This window comes from Coturnix japonica, chromosome 10, assembly GCF_001577835.2.
Source record: "Coturnix japonica isolate 7356 chromosome 10, Coturnix japonica 2.1, whole genome shotgun sequence".
Taxonomy (NCBI): domain Eukaryota; kingdom Metazoa; phylum Chordata; class Aves; order Galliformes; family Phasianidae; genus Coturnix; species Coturnix japonica.
The window spans coordinates 6,464,975-6,484,873 of NC_029525.1; the positions used below are offsets into that span (position 1 = coordinate 6,464,975).

General features: G+C 37.2%; 1 protein-coding gene across 5 annotated transcripts in view; it reads right to left on the bottom strand.

Annotated features, from left to right (window-relative positions):
• TCF12 (transcription factor 12) overlaps window positions 1-19,899 on the bottom strand; it is a 145,955-nt gene that overhangs the window by 94,277 nt on the left and 31,779 nt on the right. For all 5 annotated transcript variants that reach the window (XM_015872425.2, XM_015872424.2, XM_015872421.2 and 2 more), the window contains exons 4-6: window positions 13,929-14,002; window positions 10,758-10,826; window positions 2,492-2,594 (exon numbers count right to left, since the gene is read on the bottom strand). In XM_015872425.2, the coding sequence (XP_015727911.1) occupies window positions 2,492-2,594; window positions 10,758-10,826; window positions 13,929-14,002 (246 nt within the window). The remainder of the gene's footprint in view (window positions 1-2,491; window positions 2,595-10,757; window positions 10,827-13,928; window positions 14,003-19,899) is intronic.

A 19,899-nucleotide genomic window follows, 5' to 3' on the forward strand; every position in this document is an offset into this window, starting at 1 on the left:
ACACAATTCTTTCTTTTAATGGTGCTCTTAAGTGTTGACAGCAATGGTGAAAAATGTTATTGCTAGATGGGTTTGGTTGTTTGGTTTTTTTAACATATAGTTTTTAACTATTTCAGAGGTGCATTTCAGTTATGACGGAAGTTGAGGAGGAATGCCTCCTACACCTTTTGCACGGAGCTCCCTGCACTCCATCATTCCCATTAGCCCAGTAAGTTATTTCTTATCAGCTCATAAAGTTCATATCCCAAAATCCCAGCCTCTCCTTTTCAAAATCCTTTCAGCCTCTCAAGACTGCACAGTGATCGATCAGTGCACTGATCTGCAGTGCACATTCATTAATGGGAATGTGGCTACAACTTGATAGGAACTGTATAACTTCTTTTGTCTAACAAAGATAACTTTTCAACAGTAGAAAGAAATAATAATCAGATGCAACAACTAAATAGGAAACTCTCTTTCTCCCCCAAACTTCCAAATTCAACTCCAGATACGTTGCAATAATTCATGAGGTAAGATAGGATACACCAAGCTGCATCCCATACTATAACATAAGATCAACAATTTTTAGTTCAAAAAAAAAAAACAAACCACCACAGGTGAAATACTTTTCAATGATCCTTTTAGAGTTTTAGTTACACTTGTTAGATACACATACACTGAAAGCTTTCTGCAATTCTTTGCTGCAAATGGGAAGAAATGAAGTACTACTACTTCAACAAAAGAAAACCCCAAAGAACTGTCAGCCATAAAGCATTACAAAACTGTTTCAGTTCACAGCTGCTGTAGGCAAGCGACTGACATACACACATCTTACAATTTATCAGTTCTCTCCACAAAGCAATCTCAGTACAGACTTGGCAAATCTGTAGGTCATGATGTAATTTTATTATATTTAATGTTACCCCCCAGTCACCTCTGCAATAAAAAACTAGAAAGATTCAGTTCCAATTTTTATGTTTAAAGACATATATAGTTTAGAAATGACTCGGAACATAAACATGAGCAAATAGCGTAGTTTTGGTAATACAAAACAAAAAAAATTAAAAAAAAAAAAATCAAATTTTGCTATGTGTTTCTATAAAACAACATCAGTTATCAGCTACAAAGCCCAAAGCCTCACACATGCTACTGATCAAAATACCAGAGCAGCAACCGAGGTAACTTGTCCTTTTAGTCTCCTGTAATTAGAAAGAAACAAAGCCAGGCAACATCTGAAAGAGTGCTGTCGGTGAGGGCAGGAAAGAAAGCCCTACTCTGCATTATTAAAAAAGAGAAACTACATTTGAACGTCATTCTCTTCAGGTATAGGCATCATTAATCAATACAGACTCTCTACATACAGACAACAGAGCCCATCACTTCAAAATTGCATCTTTTCAGTTCATACAGGAAGGTTTAAATGAGATTTTGCTTTTGGCAGTTGCTTTGCTTTGCTTCCATCTCAGAGAAAAATTAAACCAGTAAACAAAGATTGAGCAAAGTAGAAAGATTTCCAAAGAAATTGCAGACCACCAGGATTTGGATTTAGGTAATCCACTTAGATTACCATGGCTATGTCTTAAAAGGACAATACTGAGATCACAAAATAGGTCATGTCTATGAGAAGCAGAATATACAAGTGAAACAATGTCTAGTTTACAAATTTAGAATAAACACTCAGATTTATCTGTGTTTAGGATACAAGAAGATTTCCCCAAGACTACATTTTTCCCAAACAGTACATATTTGGAAAATGACATTTTTATGTCTCAAGCTCAGAGAGAGTTTCAGACAACAGCGTCAGTACGTTAAATAAGTTTCAGGTAACAGTGAAGTCCACGAAAAGAAAAATTGCATTCAATTGCTAAGCCAGCAATATAACGCACTCATTTTTTTTGTGGATGTGTTTTTCTTTTCAGTTTCAAAAGCAGAAAAAGTGCTGGACACCCACAAGCCTGCAAGCAGTAACAGTTTCTGCCTAACAAAATTGGTTTTTGCACCTACTTCTTAGAACTGAACATGTTTCTCAGAAAACAAAGGAAAAACATTTGAAAATCAAAATAAAAAAACCAAAAACCTCAAATTATTAACCAAAGAAAATCCTTCAGTAAGTTGCCATTTTGGGGATCTAAAAATATTAGAAATTTGAAATTTTTTTTCCTTTCTTTTTAAGTGCACAAACTAAAAATTGGTACAGATACCTTCTCACCAAAAGCTAAAAAAAATTCAGCTTTGAAATCGCTTAAGTTTTACAAGAAAAAAAAGCAAAAATCAAAATCAAACATTTCAGCTTTCTACATCAACCCAAATTCCTTCTGAGAAGTCACAGAAAACGGCCTTTATAAGGAATTTGCCCAGCACAGAAATGTTTCAACAGGAAAATCATTGTTGCTGTGAGTAACAAAGCAACTTCCAGATGCTTGACGTGTCAGGCCTAGACAAGGAGATGAAAAATGTCTCTTTCTGACCAAAGAGGCTTTGAGGGGATACTCGTAAAGAATTACCTACTTACCCATCAGATTTGAGTTCATGAAAGGTGTCGGGGACAATCCTTCATGGGGCCCTAATCGACTGTCATTCAAGTGATCACTGTAATGAGGACTGTCTGCAAAACCCTAGAGAAAAAAAGACCAGAGTATTAAACAGATTATTTGGCAGCCCTGCTAATTGAGTGTAATGACACTTTTCTAATTAAATGTGTGGAGTCGCAATTGGTCATTCATCACAAAAGTTGGCGTTGAGGCCCATCTCAGAGAGAAATTACTCTCTGCCCACATTTTATTTATTTTTTACCTCTTTATCCCCCTGCAAATAAATAAATAAATATATAAATCCACAATTTCTTAACGACTTGTGTCCTCATAGACAGTATTTCTAAAAATTGAGTAATACTCAGATATTTTGATATCTGAATCCTCTTAGCGTTACGTCACTAATCACTGCGAGTAGAATTGGTCTGAAGAAGTCACAACTGATTTATTTTGCGTTTGCATTAAAGAAACACTACAGTAAGGTCAAAAAAAGTTGCTGACATTAGGAAAAAAACATTGGTTCAAATGAGAAGAAATTTCAATTCCCTTTGCAACCTACTATTAACGTTACAGAGTAATAGGCATTTTGACACTGCTGAATTACTGAATGCACAGCTCACTGACAACAGGTTTACTTTCAAATACTGATTAAAGAAACAATTTTTCCATGTGATCTTAAAGGAAACATTCAAACTGAAAATTTTTTTTGCTTTTCTGATATTAGATAGCGAACTTACACATCTTGGAACAAAACCCTTACACAATCTGGAAAAGCCAGCTTGTTCCAAAGGCAGAGACAGAATGCAGAAGCCTAAGGATGCACATATTTAATTAAACCAATCAAGTTTTTCTTTTTCACTGTACAGACTGTTTTCAGCATTTCTGTATAAAGGTATGAATAAGGTACCTGCCATTCACAACCACTCAGCTGCATACCTAATCACACTGTATCAAAACTTGACAAGACTTGGCACTCAAAACAGCACCTTCTTTACAACCGAGTTTTGACCATTTTGTAAACCTTAGCATGCAATTCCTGATCACTCATTTCTTTAAGCCTCTTTAAAAGCTAAAGAGAAATCCAAAGCTGAGGCCTAATTAAGGGACGGGAAAATTGCTCAGGCTCACAGCTACTAGAAACCAAGTCCCCTGGGACTATAAAATCAATCACTGAACATTTATCATTTTTTCAGACCTCGGGCTCACACTCAAGACAACACTAATGGGGCTGAAACAGGCCTCACTATCTTTGCAGGCGTGCTGTCAGTTCAACCAAAGGGCCAGTAACTGAGGGCTAAATAACTGTCAAACCGCTATAACTGCTTACGGATGCGTGTCACAACTCTTTCTGCTATTCTGCTTTAAAAGTAATCTTCTGGGAATCCCAGTTCCCAGATGAATCTTTGGCTGACTTTATCTGCTTCAGAATCAGCGATACACATGTGATAGGCACTCAGAAGCAATCTCAGTGACATTTACAACTCGCTTATGACCACGAGGGTACCTTCTGGTAGCTGCGGCCTGGCCCCATCTATCAGGCGGCAGCTGCCCCCAAACTCAGTGGCTTCTAACAAAGGTCACCACATGTGGCTTCTTTTAATGTTGAAATGAAACAATAGAAGAAATTAAATCCGCCAAATAAAGGAACAAAAACATTTCCATATAGAGGAACTAAAAAAAATACAGCTTTTAACTGTCTGTTTTCCTGTTTGGGCCCTGGCTTGCACTCTTTCTTCTTGTCTTTTTTAAAACCTTTCCAACTCACTCCCCACCCAAGACAATGCTCTAATTACTTCATAAAAATGTAATCAAAGTTACTGCAAGTTAATATTGTATATTCTCCCTCATTCTAACCACCTCCCCATCACTGAGACCAGAGGAATTAAAGAACTGGGTGGATAGTTCACAGAGCAAGGACTGATCATCCCTCTATCAGAGTTCCTTCCTACAACCTTTCTCATCATGTTCTTCTCATACACCATCTCAGTCATCATCAGAAAGATGCTCTGAGAGTTTCTTCACAGTACTAAAAAGCCATAGAAAACATTACAACACAGACCATGTGAGGACAAATACACTAACGCATATGCGAGTACTTCATTGTTTTTTACTCATTTCCTAACTGAAAAATAATTGTATCATGCACTTCCATCTTTGTCACACACAGCAGAGCTCACACTGGTGCTAAGTGCTACCCCTTCTCAGCCCTCATCTGTGGAGGTCTTGGCTTGGCTGCTGTCCTGGTCACCAGTCACTCAGCAACCAGTTCCGGATTATCGGCTCAGGCAGCAGTTTTTTTGTTTAGGACTAGAAACCCTGGGTTGATTCCCACACATAACTCACTCAGACTACATGAATACAAAATAACCACAAACACACACAGCTTTGATTTCACAAACTTCTTTTCCACTTCACAAAAGCAAATTAAGCCAAATCAGAAGAGCGCTAAGTACAATGATTTAAATTAGAGTTATTTCAGAACATTCTTCACATTTAAGCTGTACTTCAAATTAAAGCACGTTCCTGATACCATTCCTTGCTTTCACATTCATGTCGTTAACTTACATAATGAACAGCATAATGTTCTACTGGAAAGAGTTTTAGTCAATCACAGATGAGAACTTCAGAAGCTTCTAAAAGATACTGGAAGCTTACAGTAGTACAACAGAGGCCTAAGAATGTATTTAATGAATATGATGGTGCAAATTGACAACATATATTTACTGCTTAAAGAAGAACAGGTTTGTAAGCCTTAAAAGATCTGCTTGCTACAGCAATAAAAAGTGATTTACTACGAGGTACATCCCACCTGTATGGCTAAGTTTCAGAGAAAACACCACACAGCTGACATCTGAGCTGATTTCTCATGGCAAAAGCAACCTAACAGCAGGGTGGAGTACATGAACTTCTACCCGGGTCCCTTTCAAATCTGCATTTGAAAGACAAATTAGTAATATACACTGCCCAAGAGTGAGAAAAGACAGCCTAGGACGTGTTTCCATTTCATCCTTTCTTTTTGATAAAGGAAAATAAATAAATAAATAAATAAATAAATAAATAAAAAATCACAGTGCATGGCAATTTTGGAGATTTTTGTACCTGTCAACTTGATCATAGCTAGTAACTGGTTATGCCAAATGGTCTTTGCTCTCTTGGGAAGCGTTATTTCACAATTTATATTCTGACCTCACCCTTGATAAGTTGATGGTATCATGCTTTGGACCTCAGGTGGGCTTCCAAAGCCCTCTGGAAAATTGCTGCCTCCCAATTGATGTTGTTTGTTCCAACTTTTTACACACCTTATATACAAGCAAGCTCTAACCTTCATAAAAGACAACAGAACTTGTTCTTCCTGCACTTTTACAGCCACAATTAAGCCTAATAGAAACTAACTGTTCCCTTACAGCATTTAGTAGCATTGTGACTGTTCATTTTGCAACAAGCCTCGCCCTAGATTTCAGACTCACAGTATGTTTGTGTTCACAAAGACAATAATCAGATATGTCTGCAAACAAAAGCAACAAGTATCATAAACTAATAATGCCTGGCATGAAATGCAGCTGGAGGACTACTGCTAATTACAGCTGCAATTTTAACTGCAGAGTGCAGGCACTCTCAAGGTTGAATAACAGTTTATGAGTTTTTCAGACATTTCACAGGATTACAGACATTCTCTAATCATTCCAGTAAATGAACTCCATCTATAAAATATATATATGTGTGTGTGTGTGTGTGTGTGTGTGTGTGTATATATATATATATACACACACACATATATATATATATATATATATAAGCAGTTATATAAGCTTTTAACTGTCATATTTCTTGGGTAAGACTCCACAGGTGATTTAGGCATTGTTTCTAACAGTTTTCCATCATTATGGTTTCTGGCACCACAAAACCAACTAAAACTAAAGAAGAAACTAAAGAAACTGAGAGAAGATCTGTAGAGGAAGGTTTAGGTGTCCAAAAACTGGACAGGATTCAGCAGTATGTATCCATCAAAAGAAGACAGGCCAGTAGGGATCTTTAAGGTCCCTTCCAACTTAATCCATCCTACAATAAGCAACTGACCCCTAGGGAACCAGGTTTTCCATCCAATCCATATTTCAGCAGCTTTTCAAAGAGGATCTTATGAGTGATGACGTCAAAGGCCTTCCTGAAGTCCAGGAGGACAATATTCACTCAGTCATCAGGCTGATCATTTCATTACAGAAGCTAGTCAGGTTGGTTGGGCATAATTTCTCCTCAGTAAACGCATACAGTAATCTGACAGGGTTGCCCAATTTTCCCAGAAACAAGGAGTTACACTATCTCCCTTTCACTATAAGCAAGCCTTCTCTGCTACAATATCCTTAAGAAAAACATAGCTTTATTTATTTTTATATACATTTTATATTTCAAGCAAAAGAGAGAGAAGATCTCCAATACTCATCACTTGCTACACAAGGGGAGAAGAAAAAGTAGCTGTCACTACCCTAGATCTCAGGTGTTACTAGAAAAAGACAAGGCAGTTTCACAACTACTACACAAGTGTCACCAAAGATTACATGCTTTGTAATATAGCTATCAAAATACCCATTAGCTTTTCCCATATATCAGTTGAAACACATGAAAACGAAGTGCCAATGAATGGAATACAAGAAGCAAACTCGTTTTTTTATTTTAAATACTGCAGTTTTGAAAGGGAAGAGAGTGCAGAAGAAGACTGAACAAGGAATCTATTTTCCAGTAATCAGCATATTCTCCAGTTCTGTATCTATTTCCAGGAACTTAACTTGGTGAATGAAGAATCTTATTTTATACAGCTAGTTTAAATGGCCAATTACTCCTCCCTGAACTTTTGCGAGACAAGTATCAATGTGACATGAAACAAGACATTTTCTTGGCCAAGTAAATAGGAAGCTACTTAGAGAACAGATTCCCATACTAATTTCAATACGATAGGGATTCACAAAAGAATAAATTAGAAAATTCTGCCCATAGATCAATTTACAGAGTAAGCTGCATTTGTAGAGGTGTCCTGCACACTAAATACTGGATATTTAAGCTTTTGTTTTAAACTGAATCCTCTGCTTTCTTATAGGATTAATTAGGAAAAGCAAATATCGGCAGAAGAACCACCAAGAGCCTCCCTCCCCCAACGGTAAAAAATAAAACCAAAAAAAACAGAGGACAAAAAGGACACAAATACAACAGACTCAATAACACTTACTGTGTTTCTGTGTCCCTCTTGTCTTGTTTTGCTATTTAACAGCTTCCTTTCTTGTAATGTACCTGAGATTAAGAGGTATAAAATACTATTTCAAAACCTGCTAGCTCATTCCTATTTTTCTCTTGACTTCTTTGCAGACTAAAAGTACCACCCGTAGGGAAGATGTAGATAGAATAGGATGGGCAAAAAGAATTCTGGGCTTCAATCTATTTACTTTACCTAAATAGAGTGTAGAATCTGCTCACTGATGCTGCAGTATCATCTAAATCTAACAGCCGTACTTGGAACAGTTTAACTCTACCTTCAAGTAGACTGAAGGATGATACTATGTTAGATCAGGTCAAAATGTATACTTCATAGCACTTATCACAATGTAAGTGACTGAAGATACTCAAAGCTTCCACTGTAGAGATTTTACAAAACAAAGCATCTCAGCTAATTGATGCCAATTTTTAAGTTATTATGTGTATTAAGGGGGAAAAAAAAAAAAAAAACAAAAAAAACAAGCAAACTAACACAGCAAGGAAATGCATAATGGGAAATACAGTTATTTGCTTCTTTTGGAGACAGCAATCTTTACAAACAGATGAAAAACTAATTTGATCCCTTTTTTTTTTTTTCTTGGCTAAGACATGTTATAACAAAATCAAAACAATGAAAGAAAGCCTCAAAGAGCATTGCTACTCAAAACATACAAGCCACCATCATCTACACTGCAATGAAAACTATGGTAGAAAAACTTCTAATCAAAAGATAACAAGAGTGGTTATCCCAAAAAAGTGATTATCCCAGCCTCTTATTGAGGTTATGTAAAGAAACAAGAACTTCCAAAAGAAGTGAAATAGCTAAAAGTGCAGAGGTATCTCACAAGAGGACAACAAAACTACCAAGAGCTATAAGGCCAATCTACTACTGTATAACAGCTGACTGCTACTTGGCTCAGTACCTCTGAATTGCCTTCAAGGAGCTCAGTAGAGCAAGGCTCTCAAAAAGGAGCTTTACTACTCTGCAACACACACTAAGAGACAGATAACCTTACAATGCAAGGGAATACAAACACAAGTGGACATCTCTGTGCTCTACATCACTCAGATAGGGGAAGGGCTTGCATATGTATGTATGTAATATATGTATATATATATATACGTAATCAGAAGATGATCATTAGAAAAAAAGAAAACAAACAACCTGACACAGTATTGTATATGAACTTCAGCATAATCATTCAAGATTAAGGCAGAAATCAGCATGTTGTAGAATTCCACTGAGCTGATAATTATCATATTCCTCTAAAAACAAGGCTTTCCTACATTCTCTTATTTTCCACTACAGGTCTGTTGACAAGTGGTTCATCTTCTTAGCAAAACATCTGGTCTATGCAAGTGATGTCACACCCAACTGTCACGTGTCTCAATTCTTATCTTTTCACCAGTCTAAGACCACCACAGCCAACTCGAAAAACACAAATGCCCACTAATACTTCAGTGTTAGGATGATATTTAACATTACTAGGTACCGAAAAAAGGTTTCTTCAATCTGCAGTGATTCTCAGACCTCAAAACACTACTTACATAGAAAATTTTAGCTTTTCATAAGGTATTACCAGACACTTATAAAGTAAACTCAATTGTCATGGGATAAGAGAAGGTTTTATATGAGTTAACTATTGATGAACAGAGAAAAATACAAATGCCCCACCCCTAACACAGAAATACATCATTTTCACAGTAAAGTTACCCATGTATTTTCCCTATTTCCAAAAGAAAGCTGTACTCAGGCCAATGTTCTTCAACAATTGCATCAATAAATCAAGAGGAGCAAGTAAACAGAGACAATAACATTTACTAACAAAAAAAACTTTAAATCACTCTAACCAAATGTTAGCGCACAACTGCAAAGCAAATTCTCTATGAAATTGGCAATAAAATACCACAAGGTTTTGTATATACGCTAAAGAAACATGCTTTGCAATCAATTTAATGTTAAAACAATTTGGTAAATACTGTATAGCATATACAATAATACTAAGGTAATTTTTCTTCTACTTTTAAAAACAATATCACTTCAGAGCTCAGTATAAGTCGGAAATTACAAGCCTCGCTAATGAGAAGGAAATGAACAGAAAATGAAATATCATCACGTTATCCAGAAATTAATGCCATAGCTTTCATCTTAACCAGTGTATGCAGCTGCAATCAACCCAGTTCTAAGTCATACAGAACAAGCAGAAAAATCGAGAGTATCACACCAAGTGCCAATAAGAAGCTACAAGTTACTGCACGAGGAGAGACATACAGATAGAAACTGCTCATATTGATGGAAGACACACATGCAGCTGGTACGCAAAATAAAGATGTTCATTAAAAAAAATTTATGAAGTACACAGGTAACAACTAATTATGACTGATCAGGACACAAGAACATGGTAGAAATCCAACAAATAACTTCTCAGCACACAAACATCACTGTTTCTGCCACAAAATGTCTGTTATTTTGGCCAAAGTTATAATGAAAGTTAGAAAAACTCACAGCACTCAGATAATAAACCCAACAGTAGCTACAAGAACAACATTCCAAAGGTTGGCTCTGCTCAGAAAATCAACACCCCTAAAAATGCTGGGATTCACTGAGAGAGCAAATTGGTAAAGGTGGCAAAACATTTGCCCTGCATTTATACTCTTTCCTTAAGTGTTACTGTTGGACACTATCAGACCAGCTACACTGAGCTGAACAGACCTTCAGCAGGAAAAAGGGAAAGGAAAGGAAGATCCCCTTCAGCCAGCCTTTCACCAACTTAAGAACTCCTCTGTAACAGGTATTTAACTACCATTAAGTCCATTTTTACCAAAAATTGTGTTTATTTATGCACTTCTGAAAATTCCATTCACTATTTCACCAGTTATTTAAACCCTCATAGAATTTCAATGCTGTATTATGACTTAAGGAAAAAAACTCCACTATTCAGCAGCTGGCAGATTAAACAAAGCATGTAACAAAATTGCACATAAGATAAAAAGAACAATTGGTACCTCTTGCGGTTTCAACTTTTCTATGTCCGTGGAGAGGTCTGAGCTTTTTCCATGAAGACTGCCATTTTCCTGTAAATAAGCAATTAATAAAAACAATTAGGACAAGATTAACTTTCCATACCAAAATTATGGGGAAAAAAAAAAAAAAAGCGCACTGGATTTTTAAGCATTAAAGCTGAACCAAAATTGTAAGACAATTCCAACTGAAACTTCAGATGCTAATCATTATGAGGCATAACCTAGATACATAAAAGGCAAAGTACACCATTTGCCACGCTATCAGATAAACTGATCTACATTCCTACAGTACAGCCTTCCCCCTGCATTTTTAGCTCTTCCTCGTAGTCGTTTGATCTGGTTACCTACATGCAAAATTCTGAACCAGTAGCAATCATTACCTCATTAGCTGAAAGACAACAGAGGAATAAAACACAATAAATCTTACCCAAAACATATGCCTACAGACTTGGTTTAGACTCGTAAATGAAGTCTAGTATTTTTCCAGCAATTTCAACACAATAGACAATTTCCTTTCTGGTTTGGGTTTCTTCCATTCATTCCTTTAGTGTTGCACTTTTTTCTTCTTCAGAAGATTTGTACCTCTTAACAATTACAATCCTATAGGCAACTCTAGTGCTCAGTACACCATTTCTAGTGTCCATGACTTTATGGGAGAAAACACAAGAACAGAGTTCTCTATTAAAATGAATCAGTTTTCTTTCTTCATTTAAATGACATCCCAGACAACTATTCTTAACTGTTTCACATACAATGCAGGGCTCTACTGAAACTTGTTTTTTCCCCCTCTCCTATTATCTAGTCTCTAGCGTACTGAAGGCCTAGACAAAAACCTGTTTACATTGGTCAAACCACCTGAATCCCTTTAAATGTACACTTCACATTGATTCTACAAAATGTCTATTCAGAGTTTAGGACTTCCCTCACACCTCCACCCAGAATCTCTGTTACCTTTAATGTTAAAAAGAATTCCCTATGGAAGTGAAGGAAACTTTATTACCTCAACACTACTAGAAAAAGTGCATGAACAGCTTAAGAAATAAACCATTTTATTCCCCTCTTGCCCCTCCCCAAATAATGAAAACTTACTAAACATTATTTTGGCAGAAGAAGGGAGAGGTGAGCCTGATTACATCATTTCTAGTTTATGAATGTAGAAAGGTTGTATACAACTTCTTTGTGTGTTTCTGTGCTAAATTTCACAGCGACGCATTCTACCGTCATTCAATTCTTCCACAAATACAAGGATGGATATAAAATTATGTCACTAATTTCTAACTCTCTACCTGGTGAAAAAAATGGGACAATATTATCCTGCTAAATCTTCAAGCCATTTATAACGCACTTAGCTTGAACTTGGAAAGATCTATTAAAACAATGTTCCAACTTAAACAAAAATGAAAATATAGATTTTTGGTTTTGATTGACCAAAACATTGATCAAACATCATATATTGTAAATAATTGGTGCCCCAGAATGAACCCTCAGTATGATCCCAAACTGCAGGCAGGAGAAATGTCCTGAGCACTTCACCAGGACAGGAAGAACACTTCAGAAACATTCTGGGAATGTCCACGAATTCTTCCCAATATACTCAGATTGGTTAGAGCCCAACTGTCTGTAGTTAGAATGGTCCTATTATAAAGTATGATTCAGCAAGAACTGTTTGCTAGGGAGAGAAATACATTGCTTTTTTAATACACCATTTTAAGTCCAAAGTTAGAACTGCAGAGGGTAGGGAGATACTTGACAAGTATAAGGACTTGTTTATTTTTGTTCCCTCTTCTGAATCCTTGCACTTAAGACAAAGTTATACTGACAGTTATTTTCCTATTCTTAATTATACAAGCAAATAGCACAGAATGTTTCCTACCACTCTAGTTTCTGGTATATTTCTGCCAGAGCTTTACCATTTGCCTTTATAATCAAGGATATGATTTCTGGTGGTTTCGCTCATGGCCTAAGTTAATTTTCTAGTTGTAAACTTGAATCAAATTCAAATTCTGTAGTTAGGACAGTTTGTCTTGTGATTGATTCAGATTTGAAAGAGCTTACCCCTTAAAATCAACAACTTCGTAAATGAGCGTCAGAACACTGAACACTTAACAGTAAGAATACAACATACTGGAAGATATATCGGAAGATGACATTTCAGATGTGGAAAAGGCACCTAAAGAACCTAAAGGCTGGTCTTTATGACTCAAGTTATATGGAATGATTTACAGGGATATCTAATTTCTATGTTGCACAGAAACACTTCTGCACCCCATAGCATTTTTATAACCATTTATTCTAGCTTATTTACTGAAGATCAGTGGGAAAATTAAGACCTTGTGATAAGGCTTTCTAATGCTCTCTCCTCCAAAGACAGGTGCAGGTTTTAACAATATCTAACGAACTGCAGAAGACACTGCAGCCCACCCACTTCATTCCGCAGCAAGAGAAAGCTATTAACAGCTCTCTGTCTCAACGGCACTGAAATCCGAACAGATTATTCAGACTGGGGCCATCAGTTACACGGTGTATTTCTATTAATTAATTCATTAGGTACTTATCTCATTGTCTCTTCAAGGAGTAGGCATTCATAACAAGAAAACTGAGTAGATGAGAGGTAAAGAGATTTAATACAGAAAAGGTTTGCTTTTGACTAGTAAGCTGGATTTCTAAAGGCAGTATTGTTGTTAGATACTACCAAAAAAAAACCAACAAAAAACCTTTCAATCATGAAGTGAGGAGGATGAAGTTACAACAGGAAGAAGAGAAAAGCATTTAAAGAGCGAAGTTTCTCTGTGACACAGCACATACTTAACTGGTTAACATCAATGGAGAGGCTAGAGCTCCTCACATTTTGCCAATACATTTACTCCTCAATAAACAACACGAGTTTTATCTTCATTTCTGACAACAAGGTAAATAAAATGAATGCTCATGATTGAAGTATACAGCTATATATTATTTTCATAAACACTAAAGCAGTATTTTTTAGCCTTAAATCTGAATCGTTATTGCAGAATATCAGAGTCATTAGAATCTCAGAAAGACGCTAATCTGTTGAAAAGAGCTTACCCCTTAAAATCATTGCCAAATCATCTGCAAATTTTCCCTGTACCGTCCCATGATCTTTTACTATCAGTTATAACACAGGAACCTTACCCTTGAAGATTCATAGGAAGGACTTGGCTGACCACTTGCTCCCCAGGACGCAGCACCTGTTCTCTCATCCATACCTATCAATAAAAAGAAGAGACCTGTAAGAAAAGACAGCAAAAGCACAACATTCCCCGATGAAAGCTGAATGCAAATTCAATCTCTTCCATATCCTTAATGAGGCCTTTCTAAAAGCAAAACTTAAGATGAATTTCCTTGATAATGAAGCTGGCTACAAAGCAACTGAGTCATTCTGACAACAGCAGCTGCTGAAAATGGATGCAGAAAAAGTCAAGATTCGCCAGTGCGCAGAGTCAGCCTGACACAACTCATGTGAAGTCAACTTGAGTAACAAAACCAGCACAACCACGTTAGCCGGGCTTTTTGCACAGCGTGATTTATCCTGCAATTTAAGCACCGAACATTGCAGCACATACTGTGATAGTGTACTTGTTAGCTACTCTTTGCTCTCACGTCTTGCTCGAGCATTGTAAAATCTGTGAAATTATTTTCCCTACTTGGTTTTTACATGCAAGCTATTTTAGCATAAGGGAGAAAATGGCAACAGACTGTTATATATTTTAATGGTTAAAAAAAACAACACACACAACCACACACACCACAAAGACTCATGATGTCTGCTCTCCTAAAACAGGAATCTTCTAAAATTCTGTAACGGTTCTTTTAGAATCGGTTCCCTTTATGTAAAACAGGGTTACAGCTCAAAAGAGAAAGGGGAAGAAAAAAACAACACAGGGATAGCTTTAAAGTCTGTAACAGAACACGTCTCCTCTGCGTTATCTGGCCAACAGTACAATGCCTGCACTTGCTTCAATTATTTGCTATTCAAAGTTAATTGGTTAAATCATCTTATAACCAACGCTACACAACAGCTATTTGCCATGGTACATTATTGGTAAGGGATAATATCACTATTGTATTGACTAAGATCCTGATGCACACAGCAAGACTTCTTATTTTTAAAGGCAAGAACAGCTCCACCCTAAACGCACTTTCGCCTATAAATCACAACGGATTACTTTGTTTCTTCTCATCCAGGCTTTTCTCATACAGTGACATGCAACATAAATACTTTACATGACAAATTGTATAAATTGTAAAGCTTTAAGTGTCACAATCTAGAAATAAGAATTCAGTGTCACAAATAGTAATTAAGTGCATATTACTTCAGGCAAGCATCCTTAAATCCAAGATTTATAGTGAGAATAAACACTTTTCATGCATATGCCTCAGACTGGCCACATTACAAAACAAAATGCAAGAACATAAAAGCTGTCATGTAAATTGCTATCTGTGGAGTAACAGTACTCGAACCACTATTTCCTTACAGAACATGTTTTACGAAGCTATAAAATCCCATTGCAACAAAGACAGCCTGCAGCAGGCACGTTAAAGTACAGTACAACCACCCAGACAAAAACTATAGACTCCTTTTGTGCGTGTGGGAAGGATCCTCAAGGCTGGAGAACACCCTTTGAAAACGCAAAAAAAATCCACTATGGCGAGCCATCAGTTTGTGGAAATTCGCTGCATTCTACAGCTGACAGCACTGTTGTTGTTTTATTGTGATTGATCCAGGAGCTGAGTAAAAAGTCGTGGCTGGCACTGACAAAGGCAAAAGTAATCTTTTGGCACAACTGATTCCTTTCTGCCAGAAACAACAGCGCTCGTAATCCACTGATTATCATAACAAGTCTTCCATTGCTTTCGTTTCAAAACAGACATGTAGTAGGAGGGAAAAGCGGAAAATATCTCACTGTAAAACAAAGCGTCTGTGTAAATGTTAGGGTTGTACATAATGATAACCTATGTAAGAAACAGGTCAGTAGATAATGGAAACACATGGAGCATTTAGATGCACAACCCCATATCAGGAGAACGTATTACTTGCTTAGAAAGTGAAGTCAAGGGGACATAAGGATTTATGCTCAAGTTCTGCTAAATCAGCACACATATGGCTAAAAATTCTCTGATTTTTATTCCACCATTGGAATTACGTAAACAGATTGTTTAAAAGAACAGCTATAAAGCAAAGTACAACATTTTGAGAGTGGGATGAGAATTAATTTCTAAGCAGTTCACAGGTCATTTAAATTAGCAAAAAGCCTGCATAGTTAATTGGGTAAAGAGGAGCATTAACGCACCTTCATTTTTCTACCAGGTGTCTTTTTCTTCCTTTCCATGAGGCGTTCCATGCACTACACACAGAACACGTACACTGACTCTGACACGTGATGGTTTGGTTTCACTGGCAATGACACATCCCTGCTGCCCCTGGCCAACACAGCACATGGCAAATGAATTAAGAACTGGCTAGTGCAGAATTCTCAACCAGGAATTCAGATACAAAATCAAAATGGCGGTGCTTAAGGAACCTGTTCTTGTTTTCACACTATTGTTTTTTTTCTCCCAAACAATAACAGACACACAAAAAAGGCAAATGCTGTGAGATACAGAAATCAGGCTGGGCACAGACTAGCAATGCATACTTTTATATAGACAAAGTCTATTTTCCACATGAATGAACCAGGAGAGCAAGATAAACCTTCCAGAAGTAAAGGGATTTAATACAGGGAGTAGTCATCCTAAGAACACAAAAATCATCTTGCGTATATACAAGGGCTGCTCTGAAAGTAATGCTTCCTATTTCATTATGTTGGCCCACGATATTGAAGGTGAATGTTGGTGGTACAGCAGCAAAGGATGAATCTTCCCACCAATATTCTGTTACAGTTTGGTGCCATGTGACAGATGGCAGCAGAGGAGCAATCCGACAGGATGGCGTCTGACGTGGATGTGAGGATGAAGAAAAGATGTGGAAATGAATGCCTCCATGAGGGAAAAAATGGCACCCACTGACATTCATCAATGCTTGCTAAATATTTACAGAGACCAAGCGGTGGGTATGAGCACAGTGAGGTGGCGGATGCTGCATTTCAGCAGTGGCGACAGCAACACAAAAGACAAGCCACGTTCCAAATGTACAGGCAGACTGTTTCAAGCACAACATGCAGGCACTTGTTCATCACTGGCAAAAAATGCATACATAATGATGGTGGCTGCTGAAAAAGCATTACGTAGCCAAGAATTTTCTCTATCAAATAGTGCTGTTGTGCTCTTTGTATCTGTTGCAGTTTCCATGGAAACAGGTAAGAGGCATCACATTCAGAGCAACCTATGTATGTTCAACAAGCCTTAAAACAACAGTGTCCATTGGAAGGGCTCAAGCATCTTCCTGACAGACACAAGACAGAGTAGAATCAGTGGGCTCATCAACTTCACACAGCCCCTGTCACAAGGAAACACAGCATCTGTACTCAGGATCTACTAATTCATCAGAGACGTTCAAGGGCACAGAAAAGCTCCAAGTATTATCAGGGCACTGAAAAACCCACCACAGGAACAGGCTCCAGTATCAATCTGTTTTCATAATCCAAAAGCAGGGGGAAACTACCTATGTAAAGGTCTAATATATAAATACATACAGATAGGTAAAAGTATAACAAGGTTCTATTCTTATCACCTTTTTTTTTTTTTTCCTTCTCCTTCAGTAGGCAGTGAGGAGAGTAAGACTCTGAAGCAACTCATTAGTTGATTTCCCGGTCCTCCTGATTGAAGTTTATTACTGCTGAAGCAGATACACTGTAGCTCAACCAGCAAATAACATGGACATTTCTGTAGCTGCTTCAGATGAATCAGCTGGCAGCCCACGGACAGGATCTGGCTCACAGCAACTCCCTGTCCCAGACAGGAGGACAGGCACATCCCCTGCCCTCAGCCACAGGCTAAGCAGTCACAAGGGTGCTGTCTGGCTTTATAAACTGAATTCTGAAAGTTCTTTAAGGTTTTGCTTTATGTCACTTGTAAAAACAGTACTATGAGAATTTCAAGTTCTTCTAGAAAAGCTGATAAAACCATTGCATTGCTACATCAACATATGATTCGTACCAAAGATACAGGTCCAAATGTTGATCTAATACAAAAAATAAAAAAATAAAAATTGGATTTTACAATTAAATTTAAATGAAAGTTGCTCTTCTTGCTGGTATAAGAAAAGATCATATTTAAAATTTATTTCAAGTGACTCAAGCTCTAATGTTTGTGTAAGCGATGGTATACTTTATAGGGTTACCATCTGCTACGACACTGATCAAATAAATGGTCTGACCAAAAAAATCACATTGTACATTGTTATACTAGGTACTCAAGGTATGAGTTTCTATCTTTTATAGCTTCTTTATCCAATTTTGCTTCAGAATAATGATATTCGTTCAGATCAGACTCAGCAACTGAAATCAATTGCAAGAATACCTAGAGCACAAACCGTAACAGCATTGATCGTATTTTGCATCTTAGACACCCAAGCAAATCAATCTACCATTAGACCCCATATTGCATATGTCTGTTGTGAACTATGACACAGACCACAACCTAAAATGTAATTTCAGACTCTCTGATGAGGGGACACAGAGAAACAAGCTCTGAGTAAAAAAAAAATACTAATCTAAATTAAGCATTTTAAAATTCAGCATGTTAAGAGTACTTTTCTGGTTCTTGACAATTCCAAAACCTGGAAAGCTTTTCTAATTTTATGGTAGCCTTAACATTATTATTAGACTAAACATGATTTTACTCTGTTAATAGATTTAGACTTTCAAAGTCAGATTAGTAAAGAAAATAAATTTCCACGTATTACCATAAAAATTACCTGAAACCAAAAGCTACTTTGACAATACATGTCATGTGGTGCTATCAAAATACACTAAGCTATGTGCATTAATCAAATTGAGAGGAGAAACGAAACCCAGGCAGGCTATGAACAGCATAGCCACTTAAGTGCCATTTCGATAAATTCTGATGCAACACTGATTAGTTAGAAGACAAAATACTTTCATTTCAAACACTATAAATAGAGAGGTTTTTCTCCACCCCTGGCCTTGAAAACAAAAGGCAAGAGGAAGCAGCTCAAGCGTGAAAAATATTCATGAGAAACTTCAAACCTCAATCCATGATGTTTAGAGAAGATACTGATTTTACTATAGCACAAAGATATGAAGTTCAGGTCAGAAATGGAACTGATCTGGCAGGAACTGAGAACCAAACAGAACGTCCCAACTGGACCTAAGAACATACTTTCAAATTTTTATTTCTTGGCAAATAACAGGATGAGGTCCCACCACAGCACAGTAGTTGAAATCAGTCACTCTCTTTACAAAGAGCTTCAATCACTTCCAGCCTGCTGGGTCAGTGGGAGAGGTGCTCAAACACCAACCTCCAAACCAAGTTTCTTGGTGAGTAACTGAGCTAGATTCTGATCAACTTGTTCTGATCAAAGCGTGACTTGCCTGATCAGGTCCTGCCATTCTCCCCATCTCTCTGAATCAAAAAGGAAAAGTCCCCAGTGGTAACAGAACTACGAGTACTTCTACTTAGTCATGCACTCACAGGTATCCCCTTTTGTACCTCCTGCTCCAGAGAAGGTAAACAGAAGTTGCAGTACAAACTACTGTGAATCAGTCTGGTACTAACTCTAGAACCTACAGTTTACTTTGGAAATTTCCTGGGATAACTGTATTAAACTGCATGAACTCAATGCACTGAGCCACAGCCTGAGACTGAACACCCATGCAGCACTTAGTGGTCTAGAGGCAGCATTCTTCTACAATTACCTGTCTCAGTATCCTCTCCTACCTGCCCATGGTTAACCACCAGCCTTCTGTGGCAGAAGTCCAAAAGCACAATGGAGCACACAAGGAACAACACCACAGTGAACAGCCACTTACCTCATTTATTACTTACAAAATACTTTCATTTATTTATTTTACAAATATTTGTCTGTAAGATTAGTTTGTAATACTACTGTTAATCTTCAGCGTTTATAAGTAAATTAACCTGCATTTTTGAAACACTGTTTGTTCTGAGGAATCTAACAACATATGGTTATCTTACTCAGCAA